The 27225-nt window shown below is 45.3% G+C and overlaps 1 protein-coding gene across 2 annotated transcripts; it reads left to right on the forward strand.

Moving 5' to 3' along the window:
- The first annotated feature begins 373 nt into the window (after positions 1-373).
- Diras2 (DIRAS family GTPase 2) lies at positions 374-26943 on the forward strand. 2 transcript variants are annotated; one of them, XM_051194282.1, is made up of 2 exons: positions 374-394; positions 26258-26943. In XM_051194282.1, the coding sequence occupies exon 2, from the start codon at positions 26294-26296 to the stop codon at positions 26891-26893; it is 600 nt and encodes a 199-aa protein (XP_051050239.1). In that variant the 5' UTR covers positions 374-394; positions 26258-26293; the 3' UTR covers positions 26894-26943. The 2 variants fall into 2 exon arrangements, with proteins under 2 accessions (XP_051050239.1, XP_051050238.1); XM_051194281.1 differs by lacking the exon at positions 374-394 and adding an exon at positions 986-1036.
- Positions 26944-27225: the final 282 nt, after the last annotated feature.

Genomic DNA, 27225 nt, shown 5'->3' on the forward strand with positions numbered 1-27225 from the left:
CTAAGTGACAGGTTGTCACGAGATTAGCATATGTCATTAGTGCTGTCACCTTGTCAGGAGCTAGACTCACCTGGGAGACTGGCCTCAGGCATGTGGGTGTGGAGAATATCTTGACTACTTCAATGGCCTGACTGTGGGCCATACCATTCGTTGGGCAGGGGGCCCTGGAATATACAAATGGATCTGTGCAGCAGCATCTCCCACCCCTAAGTCCCAATTACTGATGTGATGGGATCAGCTGCTTCAGGCATTTGTTGGCCTGACTTTCCTACCGTGAATTACGAGGCAGAACAAACCTATTTTTTTTTCTTTCTTTTTTTTAGGTTGCTGTCATTATAGCTTCAGGAACAGAAACTAAGAAACTACCCAGCGAAAAAGTAAGGCTTATTGTGTGGTAAATAGTGGTTAACTATTCTAGGCTGGGCACACGGTTTAAAGCAGAAGAATCCTGTGTCCTTTCAACGAAATGATTTTGAGTCATTAAATTTTCAGAAAATTCCGGTCTCTTGCCATCTATTCCAGAAGCTTTCGGTAGAGGGCAGCTGAAGGCTCTTGGCGAAAAGCAGGCGCCATTGGAGCCCCAGAGGCTACCGCAGCAACGGTGCCTTTCCAAAGCCAGAGCTTCAGGAGGGAGGAGCCGGAGGCGGGAGGCCAGAGCAAGAGAGCACCGCGTGGGAGGAACGCGCGGGGCCAGGCGCGAGTACTGGCGGTGCACGGCCGTGGTGCGGTGCTGGTGGTTGCAAGACTGTGCAGAGCCTGGGCAGGTGCAAAAGGCAGCGAGGGGCAGAGTAGGGCGCAGGACGTTGCACTTGACGTTGCATTGGGCGTTGCACCGGAGGTGCAGGGCTTTGGGCATTGCACGGGGCGTGCAGTACTCTGGGAGGTGCACAGGGGCGGTGCAGGGCGCAGGGCAGCTGACAGCGTCATCAGCCAGGAGCAGCGCGCGCTCCGCCTCAGCAGCCACTGCATCGTGCTGCGCGCAGCGGGTCCGGGAGCTGCGCCTGGAGACCTGCAGCGCTGAGCCGGCTCTCCCCAGGTAAGCAACCTAGGCTTTCAGCTGGCGCTGGATGTAGCTCGCGGGTGCCTGGCGCTTTTAGCAAGTTCCAGGAGCCAGATTACTCTCTAGGGGTGAAGATCGGTTTGCGTCCCAGAATTGGGAGAGGGGGACCAATCAGCCTCATCCGGCATCCTCCAGGAAAGGAAGGGAAGGGTGAGCACAAAACCATAGCTTAGTTGGATGAACGTTAGACTGAACATCTAGCATTGCTTTGAATAGCAAAATCTCTGGGTTTTACACAGATTAGGGATCCCGTCCTAATAGGAGTTGCAGTTGGGAAATCCTTTGACTGCAGGTATTGTCATGAATGCGGAAGTCGATCTCATGGATTTAGGAAAAGTCACGGAAAAAGGTACAGCAAGGGAAAGAAGCTTTCAGAGCCCAGAAGAGTCTGCTGGGGGATTCCTCATGCTTGGACCCCAGCCTCTGAAGACTTAATACTCTGGGAATAGCCCCGCCTAAGCGTCTCCTTTCCTGTGTAAAAGACCGGGCTTGAGATATCCATGGGGTTCCCTTTCTTCTCCGGGTGGGAAGCTGGGAGCTCAGGCAAAGCTCCACATCTCGTCCTAGATGCAAGAACGTGGGTCTGCATGAAAGAACAATGACAGCTGGCTGCCCAGGGGTTGGACTTCTCCACCCTGTGTAGCGGTTTCAAGTCCCAGTCCAGATTCTTTGGGGCTAGGGGAGACTTTGGAACCGGACGCCCCGCGTCTCGATTGTTCCATGCTTTCAAAGGTGAAACACAGTATAACTTCAGTGGAGGAATTCGTGCACAGCCGGCTTTGCTTAGGGATTTATTTCACATTTTGGTCCTTGTTGGCTTTAAATCCCCCCCCCCCCCGTATTCTACTTTATGCTAGCAGAAGTTTAATGATCTGTCTGCTTAAAACACAAACAAACAAACAAAACTCACAAAAAATATTTTAAAGGAATATTTTGTAAGTAACAACAAAGAGCTGAAGTATTTTACATCTCAAATCATTCCAAATGTGCTCCTTCCCACTGGCATTTGGATTCGAGGAGGTGGAGTGGGCGGGAGAGAAACAGAGGATAAAATTAGAATAAATTTAACAAATTTGTATGGGAATCATACTTTTTTATTGTTGTTGCCTGAAATTGCAAACTGTTCAGTTTTATCTGTCCTAGCCCTTCATATTTGAGAGGCCTCTGAGCTGAGGCACGAGAAGACACGACACCCCCGTGTCTCTCACCCTCAATTTGTCTGAGAAGCAGAAGACGGTACAGGAAAAGAGGCCCGTTTGACCGAGAACACTGAATCTAGTTCTAGTGGCTGCTTCCTGGAGAATACAGGCGAGGAATGGGGAGAGCCAGACCCACTCCTGACAGTAGCCAGGCTCAGAATCACTGCTCTGTTTTCTTGCGTTGGAAAGCCATGTGTAGGGCTCATAGGAAGCCTCCAGAAGCCTTAGTAGGGATGCTCCCCAGGCTTGGGGCACAGGGCTTGAACGGCATGCTGGGCGGGCAGGGTGGGGACTCCAGCAGCTGGCTAGCAACCAGCCTTGCCAACAGAACTATTTCAGCCCGAGAAGGGCAGATGGGGACCTCGCTACCAGTTTCACGTAAGAGTTTCATCCTCACCAACACACGGAATTCTGTATCTCACTAGAAATGACATATCCTAGCTACAAATGACAGACGTTAGATGGGACAACCCAAATCTCTGAAAAAATAATGGGGCTTTGTTCTATACAGAAAGAAAAGATAACTCTTGTAGTTAAAAATATATTGCTCCTTCTCAACACCCAAGGGATGGTTGACATGTTGAAATCAGTTGATGGATTTAGATAGAAATCATCTTGTATCCAAGATGAATGCTTTCACACCGGGAAATTTCTATTCGACAAAGAGAGAATTTTTGTCACCCCTTGTGTGAATGCTCTACTGTCCAAGTGTTGAAAGTGCTCAGCATTGACTTTTCAGTGCAGATAACCAGTATCTGTTGTCCCTCTCAGGTTAGCTCCAACCTTCCCATTGGTCATCTGAGCAGGGGCCCATCAGCCATGGGCAGATGTCTCTTCAGGGTTAAACTGATTTCTATAACATTAATTGATTTTGGTAATGACTTTTCCAGGAAACGGCTGATCTTTCAAAAACCGAAGACGAAGGTTTCCATGTTGTCAAAATTGCTGATTCTCTGTCTGTCTGTCTGTCTCTCTCTCTCTCTCTGTGTATGTGTGTGTGTGCACAAGTACCTGTGGGTACATGTGCACACACATGCACATACATGTACATTAATTTGCATGGTGACCAGAGATCATTGTTGAAGGTCTTCTTTGGTGGCATTCTTACTTAGTTTTTGAGGCAGAGTCTCTTACTGAATCTGGAGCTCACTGATTTGATTGAGTTGCTGGCAGTGAGCCCCAGGGACCCCCCTGACTCTGTCTCCTGGATTACAGACCTGAACTGCTGTGCCTGGCTTTTTTATGTGGGTGTCACAGATCTGAGCTCAGGTTTTCTTTCTTCCTTGACTAGAGCTATAATGACTGAGCCAGTATATACTAACTTCAGACCTGGGGCTCTTTCAATTAATAAATTTATTAATGTCTGCATACATATTTAGGCATGAACATAATACCATCCCATTGCTTTCAAATACTTCTTTAGTTTTTAATTATGTGTCAGGCAAGTGTCTCTGCCTTGACTTGGTGAGAAGTTTTAGAAGAGATGGGAGCTGATGTCCTCTTTCTCTCCTTTTCTTAAAAGAGATGCCTTGCAGCCCTCTCCCTGGGGTGACAAGGACTGCCCCGTGAATCAGTGCTGTCTAAGAGGCATGGAATGGTAGTGTTACATGCATAATTCAAATGCGTCATTCATCACACCAGAAGAGAGAGGGGAGCAGGTGAAATCAATTTTAATATTTCCAAATTTAGTACCTCACATATCAAAACTAACCCATTAAAGGTTTAGCCAGTATAAGACATCAGTACCTTTCTCTCCTTTTCTTTCCCCATGCTAAATCTTAGATCCACAAGGCATCTCAATAAAGATCAGGTACTCAGTGTGGCCAGTGACTAGTAAGAGCTAAAGGAGGCCAGTGAAAAGGCTTAGTGGGTAAGAGTGCCTTCCAGCAAGACTATTATTGATCCAAGGTCATCCTTGGGGTTTACACGGTGGAAGAAGAGAACCAGCTCTTGCACATTGTCCTCTAACCTCCAAACATTCACCTTTGCAGTTCCTCCATGATGCAAGATAAAGAAATACAATGTAATTAAGAGTACAAAATAATACTAAAAGTTAAAATGTCAGGGCCCATTGCCAACTTAACACCATAAGAAAGAAATAAGCAAGTAGAGTCTCACTGATATGAGACCAGGCTCTCCCTTCTTTGTAGACACCTGAGCCTCTTCTCTCTGTGTGTGTGCACGTGCAAGCGTGTGCCTGTGTGTACACACCCATGTGGGTATAAGTGTATGTGGAGGTTGGAGAGACATTTCAGGTGTTCTTAGTTTTTGGGACAGTGTCTCTTGTTGAGTCTGGAGCTCAATGATAGGTTGAACTAGCTGGCTGTCTAGTTCATGTCTCCATTCCTCCAGCATTGGGATTTCAAATGTGCACCACGTTCTGACTTTTTTATGAGCACTAGGCATCAAACTCAGGTCCTGTTTGCACAGCAGCCCTGTACTGACTGAGCTGTCTGGCCAGCCCTCTTATTTACCTCTGTGCCAGTAAATAAAGAGGCCCAGCTCACATAGTTGCTGTGATTCTATGAGAATTAGCTGTCTGCCTCCAATCTTCCAGGAGATTAGAGGTCTGTTATCCCAGAAGCCAGGCCAGGCTCTAACTTCTGTCCCAGGAGGTACTGGCCCGGATTTGCTTCAGCCAAGATTCATTTTTAAGTTCCTTTACTGAGGAAGTACCAGCAAACCCATTGGTAAGCTCATGAACATTGGGCAGGCAGTAACTTGCTGTGTGGCTAGATACTGTGTCTCTGGTCTTTGGTGCCATTTGCCACTAACAGGAGCATTATCAGTGTTTAAACATGCTTGTTTCTATGTCACTAGATAATGTTTGTGTGAAATGTAACTCTCTACACTTGACTATTGAAACCTTCCTGCAGTTTGAAGCAGCCATGAGTGACCTGAATGGAAGGGATTCAGTGTGGTTTGGCAGTCCAGCCAAAGCAGGAGAGGCACCTGCTCATGCCACTGGGACCTCTGACTCAGAATTCGTGATGGGACACTTTGAAAGAGAGCAGCATTTTGTGTTAAAGGGTTTCAGGCAAATGAAACAAAACAAAACAAACAAAAAACTCAGGCTAATTAATGTCTGGAAAGTGATTATTTTCTTAGAAAAAATGGAAAAACTTAAGAACTTTTTAGGGATTTATACAGTGCACATCCACACATCCAGTCACCCACACCCACATATCACACATTCACCCACCCACACACCCACATATCACACACCCACATACTCACACACCCTACATAAACCTACACATCTATAATCCCAGACACCTAAATACCCACACATTCACAAATTCACATATCCAAACACACAAACCCACACACCTGTATATCTACATATCCATAAACCCACACACTTATATACTCACATATCCTTAAACCACACACCTATATACCCACATCCACACACCCACACACCCATATTCCCACACTTCCACGTACCCACACAATCATATATTGACAGGTCTACACACCTACACACCATATATCTACACACTATACATCCACATACCATACACCCAAATAGCCACATATTCACACACCCATATACCTCATATCCACACACCCATACATCTGCATATCCACACACATACACCTGCATATCCATACTCATACACCTGCATATCCACACACATACACCTGCATATCCACACACTCATACACCTGCATATCCACACACCCATGTATACCCTGCATATCCATATACCAATATATCTGAATAACCACATACCCATATGCCTGCATATCCATATACCCACATCCATACACACACATACACACATCCATACCCTGCATCCCACCCACATATCCACATACCTGCACATCTGCACACATCCACACACTCACACAATACATGCTCACGTACCCATGTGTATATACTCACTCATAAAAGCACATGCCACACTTCCTTCTTTAATGTTTCCAGAGCAGTAAGGTTCAGACACTCATCAAAGCTTTGAGAGTTCTTTGTGGAGGGGGAGGCTTCCTACCCATGACCCTTAGATTTCTGGGTATTTGTATGTGTGTTAGATGCTGGGATCGAACTTGGAGCCTTCAATTAGTGTCTTATTGTAACAGCTTTGAAACTTTTGAGTTTGGTTTTGACCTGAGGGAAGAAGATGGTCAGAACCCATGCTTCTGCATTCAAGGCAAAGCCAGACAGGATCTACTCAGCTCTCTATGGCATTCAGGTCCGGTCCTTGGGGACAGCCCAGCTCGAGGCTGGACCTTCATAAGCATGAATTCACCTTCCTGGTGTGACTACTTAGCCCCAACCACCCTAAGTGTACACACCTGAGGTCAGCAGGTCATCTACTCACCAATGAAATGGTTCCCTGAGACTTAAAGAGAGGTATCTATAATAACCCCTCATTGCTTAATAGATGGCCAAACACCTGGCTCCTTTGTCTTGACCTTTGCCTCTCTCTTAGGACCACTTTGAACTTCACTGGTGGTTGCTAGACACTAGAGAGCAGAAGGAGGTTAGACGGGGAGGGGTCAACCAGTAGGTTTCTGCTCACTGATAGGAGCAAGGTGCTCTGGTGTGCATAGCAATCACCTCAGCTGAAAATAGCGAACTGTGCATCTCAACAAGCAGGGAGAGCTGACCTGCAGGGTTATTACCCTGAAGACAGTGTCTGAGGACAGGGAGATACTGAGCCTTATATACAACATACTCAGGTATTAACATTCAAAATGCTACATCGTGTGTGCACGTGTGTGTGGGTATGTTTATAACTGCTACTTTTATATGTAATTAAAATAAATGTAAGTGAAAATTTTGAAGGATGCGCTAGGGAGAGAGCTTAGCTAGTGAGGTGCTTGCATCACAGGCAGGAAGGCTTGCATTTGAGCCCTAGAAAGTGAGCAAAAAAAAAAAAAAATGCAGTGTGGTGGCATGAGCTTGCCATCCCAGTGCCGAAGAGCTAGAGACTGAAGGATGCCTGGGACTTACTGAGCAGCCACTTTAGAGTAATAGTGGGTGCCGGGCCACCGAGAGACCTTCTGTCTTAGGAGCAGGAGGTATTTCTGAAGGTAACACTTATCTGTCTTCTTCGTGCACACAGGTGCCAATGTGCACATGTGAACATGCAGTGCACGCCCCCACAAGTGCACTTAAGATTTAATTAAAGGCAACAAATGCAAGGAGAACTTGTGTGCCCTACATGAACCCCACGTGACCATGCTAGTGAGGTCTGTGTCAGTGCTTGAGAGCAAAGAGGAGCGTGGAATTACCGGAGGGTGGAAATGGCTGGGTGACCTAGATTTGAAAAGCTCCTAAATTGCCTACATTATTGTGATGACCAAGCAAGCATTTTGTTTGGTGTTTTGACTTTCCCAGGTATGTTCAGCTGGGAGGAAGAGGAAGGGACTAGGGAGTCATCTCCCCTGTTCTTACCGTTCCTTAGAATGTCGGACTGAATCCCTCCACTGGCATGTGCAGTAATTTCTGTAATTTTTTTTTGGGGGGGGAGAAATGAATTGGGTTGTTGGAATAAACATCTAAGAATGCAAATGTAAATATGGGAGAGAGCATATAGTAATCTGAGACTAGGGAGGGTTTTTCTAACCTGGGATACTAAAAAGAGAAGATTTGGTAAAGCAGGTTCATACATTTGGTAGTTTGAAAGTAATTGGTCCCCACAATCTTGTAGAGAGTGACACTGATAGGAGGTGTGGCTTTGTTGAAGTGGGTGTGGCCTTGTCAGAGGAAGTATGTCACTGTGAGGGTGGGTGTTGGGTTTTCTATGCTCAGGATACCTCCCAGTGTGTCAGCCTACTTCCTGTTGCCTGTAGGATGTAGCATTCTACTTCCATCACTACATCTGCCTGCACTCTACCATGTCCCCATGATGAGAATGGACTGAACCTCTGAAACTGTAAGCGAGCCACTCTAATTCAATGTTTTCCTTGTAAGAGATGTTGTGGTCATGATGTCTCATCACAGAAATAAAAACCCAAACTAAGACAATACATTTTCTGCATTTCTGCCCAAATACCAAGAGCAACATCAAAGAATAGATATTTGCAATCAATTTCAGTTGAGCCTGATTTTTTTTTTTTAATTGGGTAGGTTTTGTGGCTTAGACTCATTGGAATCCCTTGATGGATTTGCTGGGCTCACAGCTCTATGACTTGGAGCTGAAGTATAGTTCAGTGAATACAATCCTTAACTGACACGTGGGAGGCTCTGGACTTGAGCCTCAGAACTGTAAAAGAAAAATAGACAGATAACTAAAACAAAAACAAGCAAAACCCCGAGTCTCTGGTTTCAGCACTTCAATCTGTAAGGAGTAGGTTTTTCTGCCCGCCGTTGGTCTTATCCCGCCGCGCCAGCCCCAAACAACACACAGAGACTCTGTATTAGATATAATACTGTTGGCCAGTTACTAGTTTCTCATTGGCTAGCTCTGTCTTAAGTATTAACCCATTTCTGTTAATCTATGTATTTTCACCTGGTCTTATCCTACCGGAGAGAGAGGCCATTGGTGTTCTGCTCTCTCCATCTAATTCACCATCTGGATTCCGCTGACCCTGCTTGGCCATGAGGACTTTGAGAGGAACTCATTGTGTAGACCCGTAGACTCAGATGGTCTTAGACTCTCAGAGAATCACCTCAAAACACAAAGGCTAATACCGTAGTCTCCTGGTGTATCAGGAGATATCTGAACAGAGGGCAAGAACACACAGCGTCTGAAGATGCAGACTCCAGCTTCGTCTAACACTTGAGTAGATGCTCATTGAGTTCAGATATCGTGAACCTCCAGAAAGGAACAAACAATTGACAACACACTGCATCAGACAACTTTGAGGGATCAGTAGTCACATCCCATGGAGGGTGAGGGGCAGAGAAGCTGGCAGTGATTTTGGAGTGGAAAGTGCAGATGAACTAAGGGTAAGATTGACTACGTCCTTTAGCCTAGCAGTTCCATGCATAAGAGAGTGTTCTCCATGGATATGCTTTAAAAATGAGATATTTATGTAAAAAAGGTTCTTGACTGAGGAAAGACTTCCCATGGTAGACTTCTATATGCCTGATAGTGGGCAAACTGTGTCTCTCTTAGTAGACAAGCACTGGACAGACAGTAGACCAGTGCTGGACAGACAACTAGAACTTTCAGCCTGGACAGGCAGCATAGTTTCTTCTGACTCCTTACCTCTGGTTGATCTCTCTCCAACTGTCACCACTGGATTGTAGCCTTAACACAGTTCTAGACTTTAGTGTCTGCCCAAGCTATTAACTTGCATGCTAAATATTCCCTTTCTTTCCCACTTATACACTTGAAAGAGAGTGTTTCTGGCAATTGAGTCAAAAATCAGGTTGAGTAAGTTGCCGCAGAGTCTCACTTCCTTTATATGGAGAATGAGGCCAGTGATGCCTAGGAGACTCAGACTCTTGCTGAGTGTATGCAGGGTAGGGAGAATAGGTGTGTCTGTAGGTGTGCATACATGTTCGTGCATGTGCTGGTGGACATGGATATGGCAGTAAGAGGTCAAACTCAGGTGCCGTTCCTTAGGAGTCATGTACTTTGTTTTATGGGACAGGGTTTCTCACTGAATCCGGAACCTGTTGATTCAGCTAGGTTGGCTGGCCAGTGAGCTCCATGGATCTGCCTGTCTCCACCTCCCCAGTTCTGGGATTACAGGCATTCACCACAATACCATTACGGCATATTTGTGTGGGTTCCAGGGCTCAGATTCAGTGTCTCAAGCCCGCATGGCATGTGCTTTACCTCTTAACAGTGCCCCTCTGCCCATCGATAGCTGCTGTCAATGTCCCACTCCTTCCTGTCTCCTCTGCTTTAGTCTGCCCTTCCCTTGCTTCAGACCTGCTTTGTCCCTCTGCAGAATACCAAGGACCCCTCCAAGGGCAGCACACTGTCCTTGGGTAGCCCTGTGATGTTGTCTGTGCCTCCCTTCTGGTATCCTTTTGTATGGCCTCCTCTTGCTGACAGTAGTTTTCCCTCTATCACCTGTGAGGTTCACACTGCCCCCTGTGCAAAATGCGTGGCCTTCAACCAGCTTAGACAATCCTTCAACAGAGTCAGGGACAGCAGCAGCAGTGCCACTGTCTAGCTGTGGTGGTAATGACATAGTCCCCTGCTACTGTAACTTAGGGCTGCGGAGATGTCTGTGCCATTAAAAGCCTACACTGTTCTTACAGACGATCCCAGCCTGGGCCCCAGCACCCACACTGAGCAGTTCACAACTGCTTGTGACTCCAGCTCCAGGGGAATCCAATGTCCCCTTCTGGCCTTCCAAGGTACCATCACTCATGTACACAGACATACAATAATGTCTAAACAAGTTTTAAAGGGGGAGGGACAACCAGTCACCAAAACACTTGTCCTCAAATACAGATTAGGAGCCAGAGCAGGAAACATGGGGACCGGGGCAGAATCCTGTGCCCAGGGATTCTCACCCACAGCCAGCTGATTAACCCACCTCTCAGTTCAATCCTTAGAAGCACAGTGTAGATTCATTCATGCCCTGAATAGACTGTTTGTAAACACTTCCTGTGGGCTGGGAATTCTCACCCCTTGGGGGTCCAGCAGGGGTGATGAATGGAGCAGCTAAAAAGCCCATGGATAGGTTTTGTAAAACAGAAGTGTAAACAAGCTTCAAAACAAGGAAGCTGTGCAGGGAGCCAAGAAGGCCTGTGTGCTCCAGAGATGAGAAAGAGGAGGCCACAATCCACCAGGGAATGAGACTGGGCTGTACACTGAGGCAGCTTTGCCAGAGATATTCTCATTGAAAAGCTGATATTTGGGCACAAGCCTGTAGGAGACCCTGATGTGAGCCCTGGAGAAGAGTGATGAAGGACTGGTCTAGATAGAGGGATCAGCCAATAGGAAGGTCCTGAGACAGGAGCATGTTCAATGTGTCAAGGAGCAGTAGAGACTTGTGTGGCTGGGAAGAAGTGACTTATGGGCACAACGGTAGAAACAGGTGTGTGCACGCACACATGCATGTGCGCACGCATAGGGAAGTCAAATTATTGGCTTGTACATTCAAGACAGCATAGGGGTTCACTGAGGAACTTGAGCATAAGTGGATGCTCTGGAGTGGATTGGAAGAGCCCAAAGACCACATGGAATCAGCCATTTGGAAGACAGCTTCAGAAAGCCTGGTACTAGATACCAGAGAGAGCTGTGGTGCCTGTGGAGAGCGACCTGTGAATGGTATCTCCTGAAAGTTTTGCTAATGGAGTCGATGTGAGGCCTGGGGGAATGTGGGAGTAAGTAAGGTTGCAGGGTGCTTGTCCTGAGTAACTGGAAGGAACCTCCTGCAGTAGTTGAGATGATGTTGCAGGGGAATTAGGAGTGGCTGTGTGGGGAGCCCGGCTTTGCCCAGATGGGATGCTCTTGAAGGAATCAGGGAAGTGACCTGTGAGTCTGCAGTCTAGAGGGAAGGTCCTGGCCATTGTATATGAGAATGGTAGTTGTTGGCGCAGGGATGGTGATTAAATCAGTGAAGACATGCCACCTCTGTGGTGGTGGAGATGAATGAGTAACCAGGGCAGGGGAGTGAGTCCTCATGGTTAGATGAGCAGAGCTCATCTTCCCTTCCCTCTCCATTCTGGTGGAACTGTTCTCAGAATGCACTGGAATGGCTGGCGTCTTATGACTTGGCTTGTCTCTAGGCCTGCCCTCTACCTGCTGGGTCTTCGCAGTGGTTGTTTCAACAGAAGTAGAACTCTGCGGCTTCCCTGGGTAAAACAAACTGATGGCTTCCCATTCAGCTCAGAGTAAAACCTGACCTCTGGCCCACTCCCTCAAGTCTCCATAGGACGTGTTTGTTCCTGTCGGTGACTTTGCTGAGCTTATGTGCTTTATCCATTGGAAGCCCCCCCACCCCACCCCTTCAGAGCCTGTCAGCCCCTGGCTGTGTCTGCACCAGCTGCTCAGTGCTGGACAGCTCCCACCCCCTTGGCATCACCTCTCACAACATTGCTCAAACATCCTGTTTGTTCTGTCACACGGTATGCTCTTGAAATGGAATGGGACACACTGCATTGATTTGTCTTAATGAAATGGACCCACATTGTTGAAAACCTTCCATTTGGAAGCGTTTTCTAATAGTTGGAATTTCAAGTTTTTAATTATGTAGATCGACTTTAATTTTTTATTATATTTATTCATTCAGTTATTTACTATGTGTGAGTGTTTGCACATGAGCATGTACAGAGAATAACTTTTGGGATATTGGTTCTCTTCTTCTACCATGTGGGCCCAAGGGATGGAACTCAGGTGCTTGGCAGCTGAGCAATCTTACTGGCCCAGAGTGAAGAGGGACTTCCTTCCTTCCTTCCTTCCTTCCTTCCTTCCTTCCTTCCTTCCTTTTGTACTTCCTTTCTTCCTCCTCCTTCTCTTCATCCCCCTCTTTGCTCCTTCAAGCTCTAGGATGTACTCTGCCAGTACTCAAATTTCTTATATAAGATGGAATGATGTTAGCATATAACCTCTATATATCCTTCTTATGTTAACCATCTCTGGGACCCTCATGATACCTAAGACAATACAGACTCTGATATAAAGTTAGTATTTTAAATAGTACCTGGGGCAGGGGGTGGGTGGTAAGCTCCGTTGGTGGAGTGCTCACTTGGCAACCACAAAGTGCTGGCTTTGATTCCTGGGGCCATAAACCAATACATCTTTTTTTTTTTTCCTGAACATTTTGATCTCAGGTTGGTCACTGAACCCATGGATGTTGAGGGACACCTGTAAGTTTGCTATGTATGTTCATGTATCTCTTCTCAGAATACTCTTTCCCCACCATGATTTGTTTTTCAAAGAAGATAAATGATTTTTAATTTAATTTTATTGTTTTTTGAGACAGTTTCATGTCACTCCGGCTGCCCTGGAACTTTCCATGTAGCTGTGGATGGCCTTCAACTTCTGATCCTCCTTCTCCTCCTTCTGCCAGTGCTGGGATTAAAGATGCACACCACTGCCTTAGTTACTGTATTATTGCTGTGAAGAGATACCATGACCAGGGCAACTCTAATAAAACAAATCATTTAAATAGGGACTTTCTTATAGTTTCAGAGGGTTATTCTGTTACCACCATGGTGGGAAACAGGCAGGCATGGTGCGGGAGCAGTAGCTGAGAAAAGAGATCCATAATAGCAGAGAGAGAGAGAGAGAGAGAGAGAGAGAGAGAGAGAGAGAGAGAGGAGAGAGAGAGACAGACAGAGACAGAGAGAGAGGCACAAGGCACTAGTGTGGGCTCTTTAAACTTCAAAGCCCGTTCCCACTGATACATCTCCTCCAGCAAGGCCACACATCCTAATGCTTTTGAAACAGTTTATCAACTGTGGACCAAGCAAGAAAATATGAGCCTAATAGGGGCCATTTTCATTTAAACCACCATAGCCACCATGCCAGGGTTGTGGCCATAGCATGCGCCACTGTATGTTAGTGCTCGCTTCCATGGTTGCCCTCATCTTTATATGATTATTAGAGTCTACCAGTCTCTCAGGTCTCAAGCACAAAAGCCTAAAGGCTTCCTGTCTAGTGACTGCACCCACTTCCAGATTCAGCTGCAACGCTGACCAGTGATGCAATGCTGACCAGTGATGCAGTGCTAACTAGTGGCTCAGACAATGAATTCACTCAGGACCTGTTCTTGTCATAGTGATGTGCAGCTCTGTGTGACTTCCATTTCAGTAGATACCAACAATCTTGGGAGGACTTGTTCTTTCCTTTTCCTTTCTTTCCTTTCTTTGTTTTTCTTTCTTTCTTTCTTTCTTTCTTTCTTTCTTTCTTTTTTTTTTTTGAGACAGGGTTTCTCTATGTAGCTTTGTAGAGTATGCTGGTCTCAAACTCAGAGACCCTCCCGCCTCTGCCCCCAAGTGCTGGTATTAAAGGTGTGTACCTCCTCCGCCCAGCTGGGAGGGCTTGTTCTTAGAGGGAGTCCTTAAGAGAGCTTTGCTCTTACTTTGCTCCTTTGAAGTGGTCACTGATGTAATTGAGCATACAGTGGATTGTCTCGGCGAACAACCAATAAATTCTGAGTGTTTCTCATGCACCTTTCCCAGGCTTGAGGCATCCAGGTACGTAATGGTGGCTGACCCTGCAGCCCTGACCTCCTGGTGTTTAAGAACAGAGTGGCAGGTGGATATGAGGAGAAGAAGAGGGAAGAGGTTGAGGAGGAATGAGGAGAAGAAAGAGAAGGGGAGGAAGAAAATGGGTAGCAGAGAAGAGGAGCAAGTACATGTAGACATATAAATTATCCTGGAGAAGAATACATGCTCCAAAGCACCATATTACTGAAAGAGCCTCACTCTAGCGAGTATCAATAGATAATCCTGAGACACACAAAAACATCTGTGCCTTGGTCCCAGTGTTTTGTAAACCCTCCTCCTGGTGGCTTCTAACAATGCTGCCCCTGGCCTTTGGTGAGTGCTCCCCGTCTCTTCCTGTAGTACACAGAAGGTCTCAGTAATTCAGTGTATATGCTGGGGTGATATTTTACATATTTTCCCATGGCAAGAAATAAACATTTCCCCCAGTGGTTTGTAGCTTTATCCTTTTACTATTAAGTTTTTGGATTTTAGTCATCTTTATATTGGCATATATCAACCCTGCATAATCATGACATATTTGTACATGTATGTAATATATCATCTTGTCATGTTCTTCTTCCATTGCCCCTTGTCCCTTACCACTCCTACTGGTCATTGGGGGATTTTAAAACTTAATTTTGACTTACTTATTGTTGTATGAGTTGTTGTTGTTGTATGAGTATGTATGTATGCACATGTGTGCCATAGTGAGGTGTGGAGGTCAGCAGATACTTGGAATGATTTCTTTTTCTGTCACATGGGTCTGCAGTTATGGTAGCAAGTGCCTTTACCTGCTGAGCCACTTGCTGGACCTTTATGTCTTTGTTTGTTTTAATAAGATCCTGGGAGGGGTTATTTGCAACTTGATTGAGAGATGCAGGTGAGCAATGCAGACCCACACATGCACTGTGCAAGCCATGCAAAGGGTTTGTAACTGTGGGGTATTTTGTTTGTTGTTTGTTTGTTTTTTGAGATAAGGTCATATAACCCAGACTGGTTTTGAACTCCTGAACCTCCTGTCTTTACCTCATGAATACTAGGATTATAGATGTGAGCTACCACATCCTTCCTGTAAATACGTTTAAACAACTAAAAAGATGGAAGTGAGCAAGATGGCTCAAGATGCCACCAAACCTGATGACCTAAGTCCCATCCCAAGAACCCACAGTGTGAAGGAGAGGACTCCCAAAAGTTGTTCTCTGACCTCCACATACACACAACACTCTTCTTTAACATGCAAAGTAAATAAATGAATAAATAAACAGAGGTGATATTGATTTAAATAATATATGTATAAAAATAAAGATTGCCATTTTAATATGTGATCCATATCAGGGTTGTGGGTGAGCTGTCTGAATCAAAAGCATCCGAGTGCAGATGGGTTTCCAGTGGCTGGTGGCCATAATGTTTAAAAGCTTGAGCTTGGCTGTAAGTGCCATGGCCAGTTACAGCTTCTCACCATCATTAACAATATCAAATTAGAGCCAGAGACAGGCGTGTATTTTCATTGGTCTTCTGGAGAAATCAGATTGGGGAAGTGGCTGTCAGACCAGATTAGATCTTTGCTGTTTATACTGTATAACACAATGACAGAAGAGGAGTGTCTGCTTGGATAGTACTAACATTTTTACTGTCATTTCTTGCTAAAGGACTAGAAAGAAAACTTTGCGCATATAGTTTTATATTTTTTGTTGTGGGAAAACCTTCACAACATAAACTCTGCATAAGCCATGTCAAGTGCATAGTTTGGCAGTAATACAGTTTGTTACCACACAGATTCCATTTCCAGAGCACTCCATCTTGCAGGGCCAAAATTACACCATCATTCAACAACTCCTGTTAGCCCCGCAACCCTGTTCTGTGTTTTGTCTCTGTGTATTTGAGCACAACTTACATTTCCTCACAGAGGAGATCACAGGATCTATGTATGTGTTTTTCATGTTGGTGTGTGTGCAGGTGCATGTGTGCATACATGTCTTGAAGACACAATCTTCCTCATGTTTTGACACATGGTCTCCCACCAGCCTGGAGCTCTCCAATTAGGGTAGACCAGATGGTCAGCAAACCCCAGGGCTCTTCCCATCCTCACCTCACCTCCTCAGTGCTGGGATTCTAAGTGTCGCCATCACACAAGGATTTGTTGTTGTTGGTGGTGGTTTGTTTAGTTTTGTTTTTCAAGGCAAGGTTTCTCTGTGTAACAACTCTGGCTGTCCTGGGACTTGCTCTGTTGACCAGGCTGGCCTCAAACTCACAGAGATCTTCCTGCCTCTGCCTCTCAAATGCTGGAATTAAGTGTTTACCACAACCCCTGGGCTGGATTTTTAAAAAGTATGTCCTGGAATTGAACCACCAAGCCATCTCCTCATCTTTTTGTAGCTAGCTTATATGTCACTCTTGCTATCCTCTAGGTTGGTGTGCACTATTGAAACTTCTTTCCCACCCCAGGCTGAATGATGCTCTTTCTCCCGTATGTGTTTCATCTCACATATCTCTTCATTTGCCAGGGGGATCTGAAAGGCTTCCACCTCTCAGCTTTTGAGAATAACGGTGGCTGTGAATATCGGAGGACTAGCAGTCTGCTGGCAGCTTGCATTCTGGGAAGTGGAGTTACTGACCCCCATAGTAGTTCTCCAGTCAGCTCTCTCCAGAGGCAGCGTCATATTTTAGCCCCACTATCATAATGAAAGTGTTTCTGTTTTTCTACATCTTTGTCATCATTGTTTAAAAAATGATGTGCACGTGTGTGTTTGTATGTGGGTATGTGCATGTGAGAGTGAGTGCCTGTGGAAGTGGGGGGAGGCTGTTACAGGTTGTAGTGAGCTATCCGATTTGGGTATAAGAAACTTAACGAATATCCTTTGGAAGAACAACGAATGCTCTTAAGTGCTGAGTCATTTCTTCAGCCCTCATTTATTATTTTCTTGTTCATTGTTCTTTTGGTGAGTGTAAAGCAGCCCCTCACTGTGGTTTGGGTTTTCTGCATCCAATGGCTGGTGTCAGGCCCTCTTCACCTGCTTTAGAGAAATGTCTGTGGAGATTCCTTGTTGGTGCTTTGCTTTGTTTAACTTTTGCTTGCTCAGTCACAGGCATTCCTTCCATACTGTGAGTGCTAGGTCCTTTGGAGATTGTATGTTGGCACCTCTTCTCTGGATTCCCTCTTCACCTATGTAGTAACATCCGTGCTGCTCAGAGGCTGAATGAAGCCTAATTACATGTCATGGCAATGAGTCTTAGTGATTCAAAACAATCTTTAAAAGAGGAGAAAAAACTTGGAGCACCCATAGACCCATTCACAAATCTGTTCTAAAGTTGCACAAATCCAAACAGTGTGGCACTAGCATATGCAGAGACCTAGGGACTGACGGGGTAGAAGTGAGAATTCAGAGACACAGGCTCTTGTTTACAGTTGAATGATAGCTAACATTTCTGGATTTTTTTTTTTAATTTGTATATGTGTGTGTCTATATATGAGCAGGCACGCATGCCCATGGGGTCCAGAAGAGAGCATCACATCCCCTGGAGCTGGAGTTCAAGGTGCATGTAAGCTGCTCCACATGAGGGCTGGTTATTGAACTCAGGTCCTCTGCAAGAGCAACCAGCAATCTTATTAGCCACTGAGCCTTCTTGATGGCCCCCAGTTGACTTACTTTTAACAAGGGCCCTACACTGTCAATAACAAAAGTTGGAACAAGTGACAAATGACATTGATAGCTGGTCCTTTGACCAGGAGAAAGCATTATTATTTATGTGGTTTGCCTTGCCAAAGAAAAGAAATGAGGAAGATCCCATGAATGCAACCGGGATCTGGCCAGTCTGTGCAACATCCTGAGAACACTTCCTAGGCTCCTGACATCCTACTTTCAGACAAGTTTAAACCGAGAGCGTATTTGCCTCACAAAATAAATTGATCCCATTCTTTCCATTCCTTGTTTTTTCAGACACCATGCCCCTTGCTAAGAGCACCCAGCATCCTCCTGCCCTGTCTGTCTCTTCAACACTTGCCCAAATGTTTCCAGACAGGCATCTCCGTCACATATAAAACAAGCAAAAGGAGTGTGCACTTTAGAGAAAGACAAGGATTGTGTATTTGTGTCTTTGATGACAAGGGAAACATTTTTCTATCATCAGACAAGTACATTGTGTTTTACAAGCAGTTGGGAAGGTACCTGAAACACAGAACAAGTCATCATTTATATCAGGATTCTAAAAAAATGTATGAAAGTATATACCTCAGTGTTAGACAAGTATGTGGTGGCCCATCTTCCTGTGATCACCTTCTTAGAAGCTCAGCATTTGGAAGGCAGAGGCAGGAAGATTACCAGCTGTGTATGTAGGCTACACAAGATTCTCTCTGTCCACATTATAATCTAACAAAATATGGCTTACATAGAAAATTTATAGGTGCATTTTTGAAATTTCTTTTAAAACCATGACTTTCCCATGTTGCAATATCAATTACAAACTCTTCATTTACCTTTTATAAATAGTTCAGGTCGGCTCTCAAATGTGGACTCTATGGAAATGTTTAAAGAAAGCAATGAGCTTGGCATGGGATGCCTTTAGTCCTGGTACTCAGGAGGCAGAGGCAAACTGATCTCTGTGTGTTTGTGGCCAGCCTGGTCTACAGAGTGTGTTCCAGGCCAGCCAAGGCTACATAGTGAGACCCTGTCTTGAACAACAAAACAAGAAAGGGAGTAATGGTTTGGTGTTACAATCAGGCGCAAGCACCATGAGAGAACGATGTGACCTCTTAGCAGGGAAAGTGTCTGTGCCTGCAGGAGACATGAGAACCTCAGAGCCTGGGGTGTGGATGCTGTCTGTACGGAAAGAAACCAAATTGGCGGGTGTTTCCAAATGCCGACTCATGAAGAACTGGATTCCTCTGCTCCTTCACTTATCTCTAGTTTCAACTCCTCATATTTGTTATCCTTGTGTCCCAGCAAACACCCCTCCCAGAATACAAGCATCTCACAGTGATCAGGCCCCTCATCTAAAACATAGAGTGTTTGCCCAGGACCACCACATACCTTCCCATAGACTTCAAACTGTACACTCAATAATATCAACTCTAGATCAATCACACTGTGTTGTTTAGGGAACAATAACAGAGAAAGCAATATGTATGCTGTACATATTAGATAGAGACAATCTTGTTTCCTGACATCTTTGATCTGGGGTTGGTTGGATCTGGGCCTGTTAAGTAGTCTCAATAGACAGGAGTCATTCTATGGGAGGTGCACAATCAATCAAGTGAGCGGACTTGAGCACTAGCATTTGAAGGAATATCACCTGCAGTTGCCACATTTTGGTTACTATAATGAAGTACCTGCGACAGGCTACTTGATGGTAGCCCATTGGTCTTGATGTGCACGATGGAGAGGCACATCCAGCCTTCTTGATGGTAGCATCCTCAGATGGTACAGGGCATGGTGTATATACACACATGACATGGTTTCAATCCTTCCTACAAAGCCACAAGATTCAGTTGTGGGGTGCCACCCTGATTTTCACAGAACCAGTTTCTCAAATTCTCACTGTAAACAATAGACCCATAATGAGTTTTCACCCTCCCAAGTCCTCATTCCTGGGGTCAAAATCTGAGGGGTACTGAAATCACATCGAAGTTATAGCACCATTGGAAATAATTTACCAGTCATGCTTATTCCCCAAATATACAATGTATACAAGAGAGCAGACAAATTAAATTTGAAAAACTTGGAAACTGAGAATGATTTAGGGAAAAAAATGTCCAAATAATTCCAAATGTTACAGACAGCAAATTAATCCTCAGTCAGCAAAGTGGGATGGGAACAGGTGTCTTTTCCTGCGCAGATGGTCTGTCCTGTCGTCTACTCCTGTGTGACATCCTGCCCACGGTGTCCTTTGACAGGGACTGGAAAAAACCCAAAGACAAGGAATGGAACACTGATTTCAAAGTTTAGAACAAATGGCAAATAGCTCTAGAAAATCTAAATATTGCAATCTATCTGTCTATCTATGCACCTATCTACCTACCTACTTATCATCCCTCCCTCCCTCCCTCCCTCTGGCCCTTTCTCTGAATAGAGACCACCCTGTCACTTGCATACCAGATTCCTGGGCCTCCTGGACCCTCCCAGATGTGCTCCGTGGTCTATGCAACACTGAATGTGTACACAGGATTTCCCACTCTGAGCCCTATATAACTCCGTACTCTTTGTTCTCCCTCCCTTAGCTACGTGTCTTCTGTGGTTTGTGAATCTCTTCCTAATCAGCACTCCTGCACTCTTCCCAACATGAATTCTTCATTCCCTGGCTTGCTCTGCCATTCACTCGCAGCTCTGTGTCTGCTGAACGAGACTGACCTTGTCTTCACCCAACGACCACTTCCTCGCACTCAAAGCCTCACAGTCTCTCTTTCATAGCTAGTCCTTTGCACAACTAGCCTGCGACCCAAGAGTCAGACAGCAGATCCTCGTGGAATCCCTAGAACTTTCTGAATCATTTTACAACTTCAGATTTTAATTCTATGCCAACGTTAAGTGAATAAAAATGTTACCGAGAATGATCTAGGTAACCACCTTATGTAACAGCAGTGTTAAGGTCGGTTTCACCACCCCCCATGCCAAGATGTTCCACTTTCCTAGTCCCCAGCAGGCAACTGTCAAGTTTAATCAGGCTGTGGTCTGCGCACTCTCTCTAGCTCCCGAGCTTCCTGGAGGAATGTATTTACTCTGCACGCGGCTTCTCACAGCAGGCTCTTCTATTGTGAGTGTTCAGGTCAGTTCCATTATCTGTCTATTAGGAACATGGCCTGGCCTGTTGTATTTCGTGTATTAGTTTCACAAAGGGTTCGTTTCTGCTTCTCCATGTCTAGGAGCTGTTTTTAGATCCAGCAGACACCATATTGCACACAGCTGATTACTGTTTCTATCAGTGTCTTTCTTAAGTAACAACTTTACAGAGGTATAATTCACCTAATTAAAATGTATGATTCAGTGGTTTTGGTGTATTTCCAGGACTGGGCCCGTCACCAGCATTAGTAGTAGAGGATTTCCGTTGTTGTAAAGGGAACCACACCTGATCAATCGCTTCTTGTCCCCCATCCCCCAATGTCTACCCACTATATCCCAGGGTAACCCACGATACACTTTCTGTCCCTGTCTGTCAGCTGTCTGGCACTATAACAAACAGCAGGGATAATCAGTTTAGGAAGAGAAAACCTTCATGCTGACTCATAAATTTTAGGGTTTCCACCCAGTGATTGGTTGATAACCCCGTGCTTTGAGCCCGGTGATATTTCATGGTGGGGATGTGTGACAGAGCAAAAGAGAAAAGGAACGGGACTGTGGTCCCTCAGTCTCCTTTGAGAAGAAACCCTCACTCCTCCCCAAACTTCTCACTAAACCCCATTTCTTAAAGGGTTCACAGCCATTAACACAACACTCTTTAGAAGACACACATGAACCTGACACAAGCTTTTGCTTCATTTCTGTGCTTAAATTTACAGTGCTGAACACAGGCTGGGCATGGCAGGAGCAAGTCTCCTAGGGAGGCTAACCTGAGTCTATCCTGATACCGTCCACACTGAGTTTCCACAATGTCCTCTTTGTCTGAGAAATATTCATTTATTCCTGGTGTGTGTGTGTGTGTGTGTGTGTGTGTGTGTGTGTGTGTGCATGCATGCCTGTGTGTGTGTGTGTGTGTGTGTGTGTGTGTGTATTGCTTGCTGTGATGAACACATGGTGGTAATCCTTGGCAGGGGTCAGTTCTCTCCTTCTACTATGTAAGTCCCGGGGAATGACCTCAGATCATCAGATTTAGCAGCAGGATCCTTTACCGGCTAAGCCATCTTGCTGGCATTATATTATTTAAGTTTCAAGTGTGAAGTAACTTGCCTTTTTGGTACAAACCCCACTTAGTTATGCTGTAAAATCTCTTTATATATCTTGTGCCTAGTTTTGGTTGAGGGTTTTTCCGTCTATCATCATGAGATACTGGTATATATTTTTCTTGTGACATGTCTGGGTTTTTTTTTTTTTTGTATGAAGATCATACAATATTAAACTTAAGAAAAAATAGGAATAATACTTCTTCTTTAACTTTCTTTGGTAAGGGTTTAAGAAGAATTGATACTGTTTGGTTTGTAAGGGCTGTGGAACTCACTGGTGAAGCTGTCTCGACCTGGGGCTTTTTTTTTTTCTTTCTTTCTTTTTTTTTTTTTTTTTTTTTGTGGTTAGCTTCTAGCTACTGATTTAATACCTTAGGGGATATTTATGTTATTTATTTCTTTTTGAGTCAATTTTTCCAATTTGCATTTATTTCCTCTCCGTCATCTGCTCTGTTAGCACACAGGGGACTAGAAGGCCTTCAGTCCTTACAGTCTTTTGATTTTGTAAGGCCAGTCATTTAGTCACCATTTTATTTCTCATTTTAGTAATTTGAGTGCTCCCACCTATTTGTGTAGTTATCTTAGCTAATGACAAATTGATTTTTAAAAATTTTAAATGACCCAACTTTGAGGATATTTTCCTTTTGATGCCCCATTTATTCAATTCCACCATAAATCTGAGGGCTTCCTGCCACTAGGATTCACACAGTTCCTCACACCAACCCCAAGGTGCCAATGGACACAAGCATCCAATTGCCATCTGGCCAACCCCGCTCCTCCATGAGATGTTCCTTCAGCTCCAGACGGTCATATGCCCAGTGGACCCTCCTACTTTCCCCTGTAACTGCGTAGCAGCATGTGCTGTGTGGGCCATACTGAATCCACTCTTGGGCTTTTGGGCCCAGATTGCTTATGGGTAAATGTCAAGTTTGCAGTGTCTATAGGGCATTTCACTGATGTGAATTAGATAAATGTTTGTTTTTTTTTTTTTTTTTTTTTTTTGGTGGAATGCTATTACATACAGGTTGGAGCCCTTATACTTGAAGCTGGAGATGGAGTTATCACCTCAGACCTCTCTCCCATTGAACTGTATATCAAACTCCACACCCCCTGAGTACCCGACTCCTGATCCTCTTCCAGACTCCAGCTTTTGCACTGCAGGAGGAAAACAGCTCCTCACAGCCCACCCTTCACTCAGCTCTTTCAGACCTCTCAAGCACACGCTTACTAATTCTGAAAAACTGCAGAGTCCTCTATTCGCATCTGAGTCCTGCGAGACAGACAAGGCCCTGTCTCAAGTCCCTGCAAACACAGTAGCTTCCTGGACTCTCACAGCAGATAATTCTTTAGATAGATAAACTTAGGTAGCCATGGATACTAGTAAGCCTAACGTTGAATTATAGGGACAGTGCAACTCAAGGCACCACTTTAGCTGATTCTTCAGACTCCTGGGGTATGGACCAAGCACTCTTGGCAACATTAAGGTCCCAATCTAATGGCATGTTACCCTATAGATGGACCCTTCCCTTCAAGCTAGAGATAAATCGTTATCGTACTAGACAAGAGTGAGTGAGGACATAGCTTTCCCAGTAGTCAGAGCCTCCCACACTGAAGCTGAAAGGGGACATTTCAAATCAGATTCCAGATGTCATTGATTTTGTTTTTGAACCTGAATTGTAGGACAATTTGTTATAATGCTGCATGCCTAGATCTGTCTTAATTATGTTATGAACATCTAATAGACTTAATCAAACTCCTGAACAGACTTCCATTAATTAATGGCCTGACATCTTCCTGTTTCCTCTTTTAGCATTGATGTTTAGTTGGTTGTTTGGTAAGTTCCAGTATATTCCACAACTGACACCTTAACTGATTCAGTTGTTTGGTATGTTCCAGTACATTCTGCAATGCTGAAAACCCAGCTTAGTCAGTATGTGAGCAAACTTGCGGGACAAAGTCAAAAGAGGGTTACCGGAAGCCGGGGAGCTGGGCCTGCTGTTCTTTGGTGCAAAACCATTTCCTGCCTAGATTACTGTCAGTTAATAACTTCTCCTGGACTCTGAAGATTAGTTCAATCAGCAATCCTTAATAGTTACTCAAAAACTAAGAAAGTGGAGAGGTAGCTTTCTGTTTGCCTGCACAAAACAATAGACTCCGTGCTGAATGTGCCCACGTCTACATCAATTTTAGTTTTAAAAAAAAAATGGGCATGGCTGAATTTTCTGTGCTTTTGTGTGTGGTGTGCCTTTCTTTGTCTAAGAAGGGATGGAGGGAAGGTTTTTGACAGTTTGTAAATGAAGAAAGTACTTTTAAAACTACTTTGCTTTTGAGTATGTGATTTTGATTCTTTGTATGTATGTCTGTGTATTGGTACACACATGTGATTAAGGTGCCCGTGGAGTAAAGAAGAGGGTGTCAGATCTCCTGGAGTTGGAGTTACAGGCAGCTGTGAGCTGCTGAACATAGGTCCTGAGAACAGAGTCCGGGCCCTCCACATGAGCAGAGTGTGTTGTCAACCAGCAAGCCATTTCTCTAGCCCCAAAGACAGTACATTTACACACCTTTTATGCTAGTGATTAATGCTTCCTGGGAAGGGAAAGGTCACTGGATGCAGTCTTAGTAACAGGGCATACCTTGTATTACTGTATTCATAATGTCAGTTACTTATGATTTTTAAAACATAAAGCATGTCCTTGTTTTAATTCAATGACTAAACTTGTTAGCTACTGATGACTAAACTTTATTCAGACTTTTAAGTTAATATTTAAGTCTTCCTACCCAAAAGACACGGTCCATCGTGTGAGTTGAGTGATACCGAAGACACGGTGGCCAGGCCTGCCTGAGGCAGCCTGTGTTTGCCCATGGTCTCCCTCCATGCTATATGGTGTTGGGGACAGAGCATCCCTGGTTCCTTGCTTCCAGTGTGTCACTATTCAGCGGTGGTAATGACACCAGCTTCTCTATGAGGTGGAGGATTTCACAGGCTGATAGAAATTCTAAGAATACTCAAGGCCACACATTGAGAACTTCCCTTTTGCCTATTTATTCCTCCCAGAATCTGGAAAGAAAGCAGACCAGGTGTGTGTGTGTGTGTGTGTGTGTGTGTGTGTGTGTGTGTGTGTGTGTTGTAGGCATTATGTACATATTTGTGCATACATGTGTTACAGTATACATGCACATGTGTGTGCATACATGTGATGACCAAAGTTTGACATTAGGCATCTTTCTCTTTCACTCTGTCTCATTTATTTTTGAGTTTTAATTTATCCTCTGAGAACTTCATACTGAACACAATCCTGCCTACTCCCTATTTCCAACTTCAATCTATTGAGCCCAATCTTTACTATACATACACACATGGGTGTGAGACTGTCAAATGTAGCATGGCCAACCCCCCCTTCTTCTCTCCCCCTCCCCCTCCCTCCCTCCCTTCTTCCTTTCTTCCTTGTTTTGACAGTATCTCATTGAACCTGGAGCTCACATTCTCAGCTGGGCTAGCTGGTTAGTGAGCTTCATGGATCTGCCCATCTCCACTCCCACCCGGCCCAGTGCTGGGCTAAGAGACCCGTGCCACCATGCCTGACTTTTGCATGTTGGCTGGGGATTTGAACTCAGGTTCTCAGCCCAGCACACCTTATTCATAGGTCTGGCATGTTGTATACGCAACACTATTGGTGAAACTGTGAGGGTATTGCACATTGAGGCGTGTGTCATGTGTGTCAATGACTCATCCCTCACGCTCTGCCTTCTTTCAGCCTGTTTATCTTCGTCCTGGGCAAAAGGCCTACGTGTTAGCAAACATGCTCAGAGTCAAGGTCATTACAAAAGAATGGACTGACTCCAGTTAGCATTCACAGTGGATCTTAGGGGAGCCTGAGAACTGTGAAGTGAATTTGGGTTTTGAAGTCTGGAAGTAGACAAATGGAATCCAGAATGGTCTTTAGATGGGGATTCTGAACACAAATTTCATCACCTGGTGTTCTTCAGCAAAATAAGGCAAAACCGTGCTTTGGGGATTTTCAAATGAATTCTCTCAATGTCTGCTTGTTTGCTAGGTACCTCCTGGTCAGTAGCTGGAGTTCTGAAGCAACATGCCGGAACAGAGCAATGACTACCGAGTGGCTGTGTTTGGGGCGGGTGGTGTTGGCAAGAGCTCCCTCGTTCTGAGGTTTGTGAAAGGGACCTTCCGGGAGAGCTACATTCCAACTGTGGAGGACACCTACCGGCAGGTGATCAGCTGTGACAAGAGCATATGCACACTGCAGATCACCGACACGACCGGGAGCCACCAGTTCCCTGCCATGCAACGGCTGTCCATCTCCAAAGGCCACGCCTTCATCCTGGTCTACTCCATCACCAGCCGGCAGTCCCTGGAGGAACTCAAGCCCATCTATGAGCAGATCTGTGAGATCAAGGGGGATGTGGAGAGCATCCCCATCATGCTGGTGGGGAACAAGTGTGATGAGAACCCCAACCGTGAGGTGCAGAGCAGTGAGGCGGAGGCCCTGGCACGCACGTGGAAGTGCGCTTTCATGGAGACGTCAGCCAAGCTCAACCACAACGTCAAGGAACTCTTTCAGGAACTGCTCAACCTGGAGAAGCGCAGGACCGTGAGCCTCCAAATCGATGGCAAGAAGAGCAAGCAGCAGAAGAGGAAGGAGAAGCTCAAGGGCAAGTGTGTGGTCATGTGAGAGGCTTTCCTGTAGAAGAGCTGCTGCCCTTAGGGCCTCTCTCGTCCCCCCCCCCCCCCCGTAAATCCCACTGTCGTCAGGGCAGCATGTCTGATGCCCGTGTGTTAAACATTGCATTTGGCTGTGACGCACCCTGCAATGTCCTCAAGAGGCATTCCATACACCCCACCAGCCCACCCCTCAGGAGATGCAGAATCTGCAATGCTCTCAGCATCCCGGGAAACTGAGGCCAGTCCTGAGTGGGCTTTAGCCATTGGAAGACGGGGGGCTCAGAGCTGTGGACACCGGAGAAACAGAGTACTGTGTGATGAGTGCGTGTGCGCAGGTTAGCC

This window comes from Phodopus roborovskii, unplaced genomic scaffold (assembly GCF_943737965.1).
Source record: "Phodopus roborovskii unplaced genomic scaffold, PHOROB, whole genome shotgun sequence".
Classification (NCBI taxonomy): domain Eukaryota; kingdom Metazoa; phylum Chordata; class Mammalia; order Rodentia; family Cricetidae; genus Phodopus; species Phodopus roborovskii.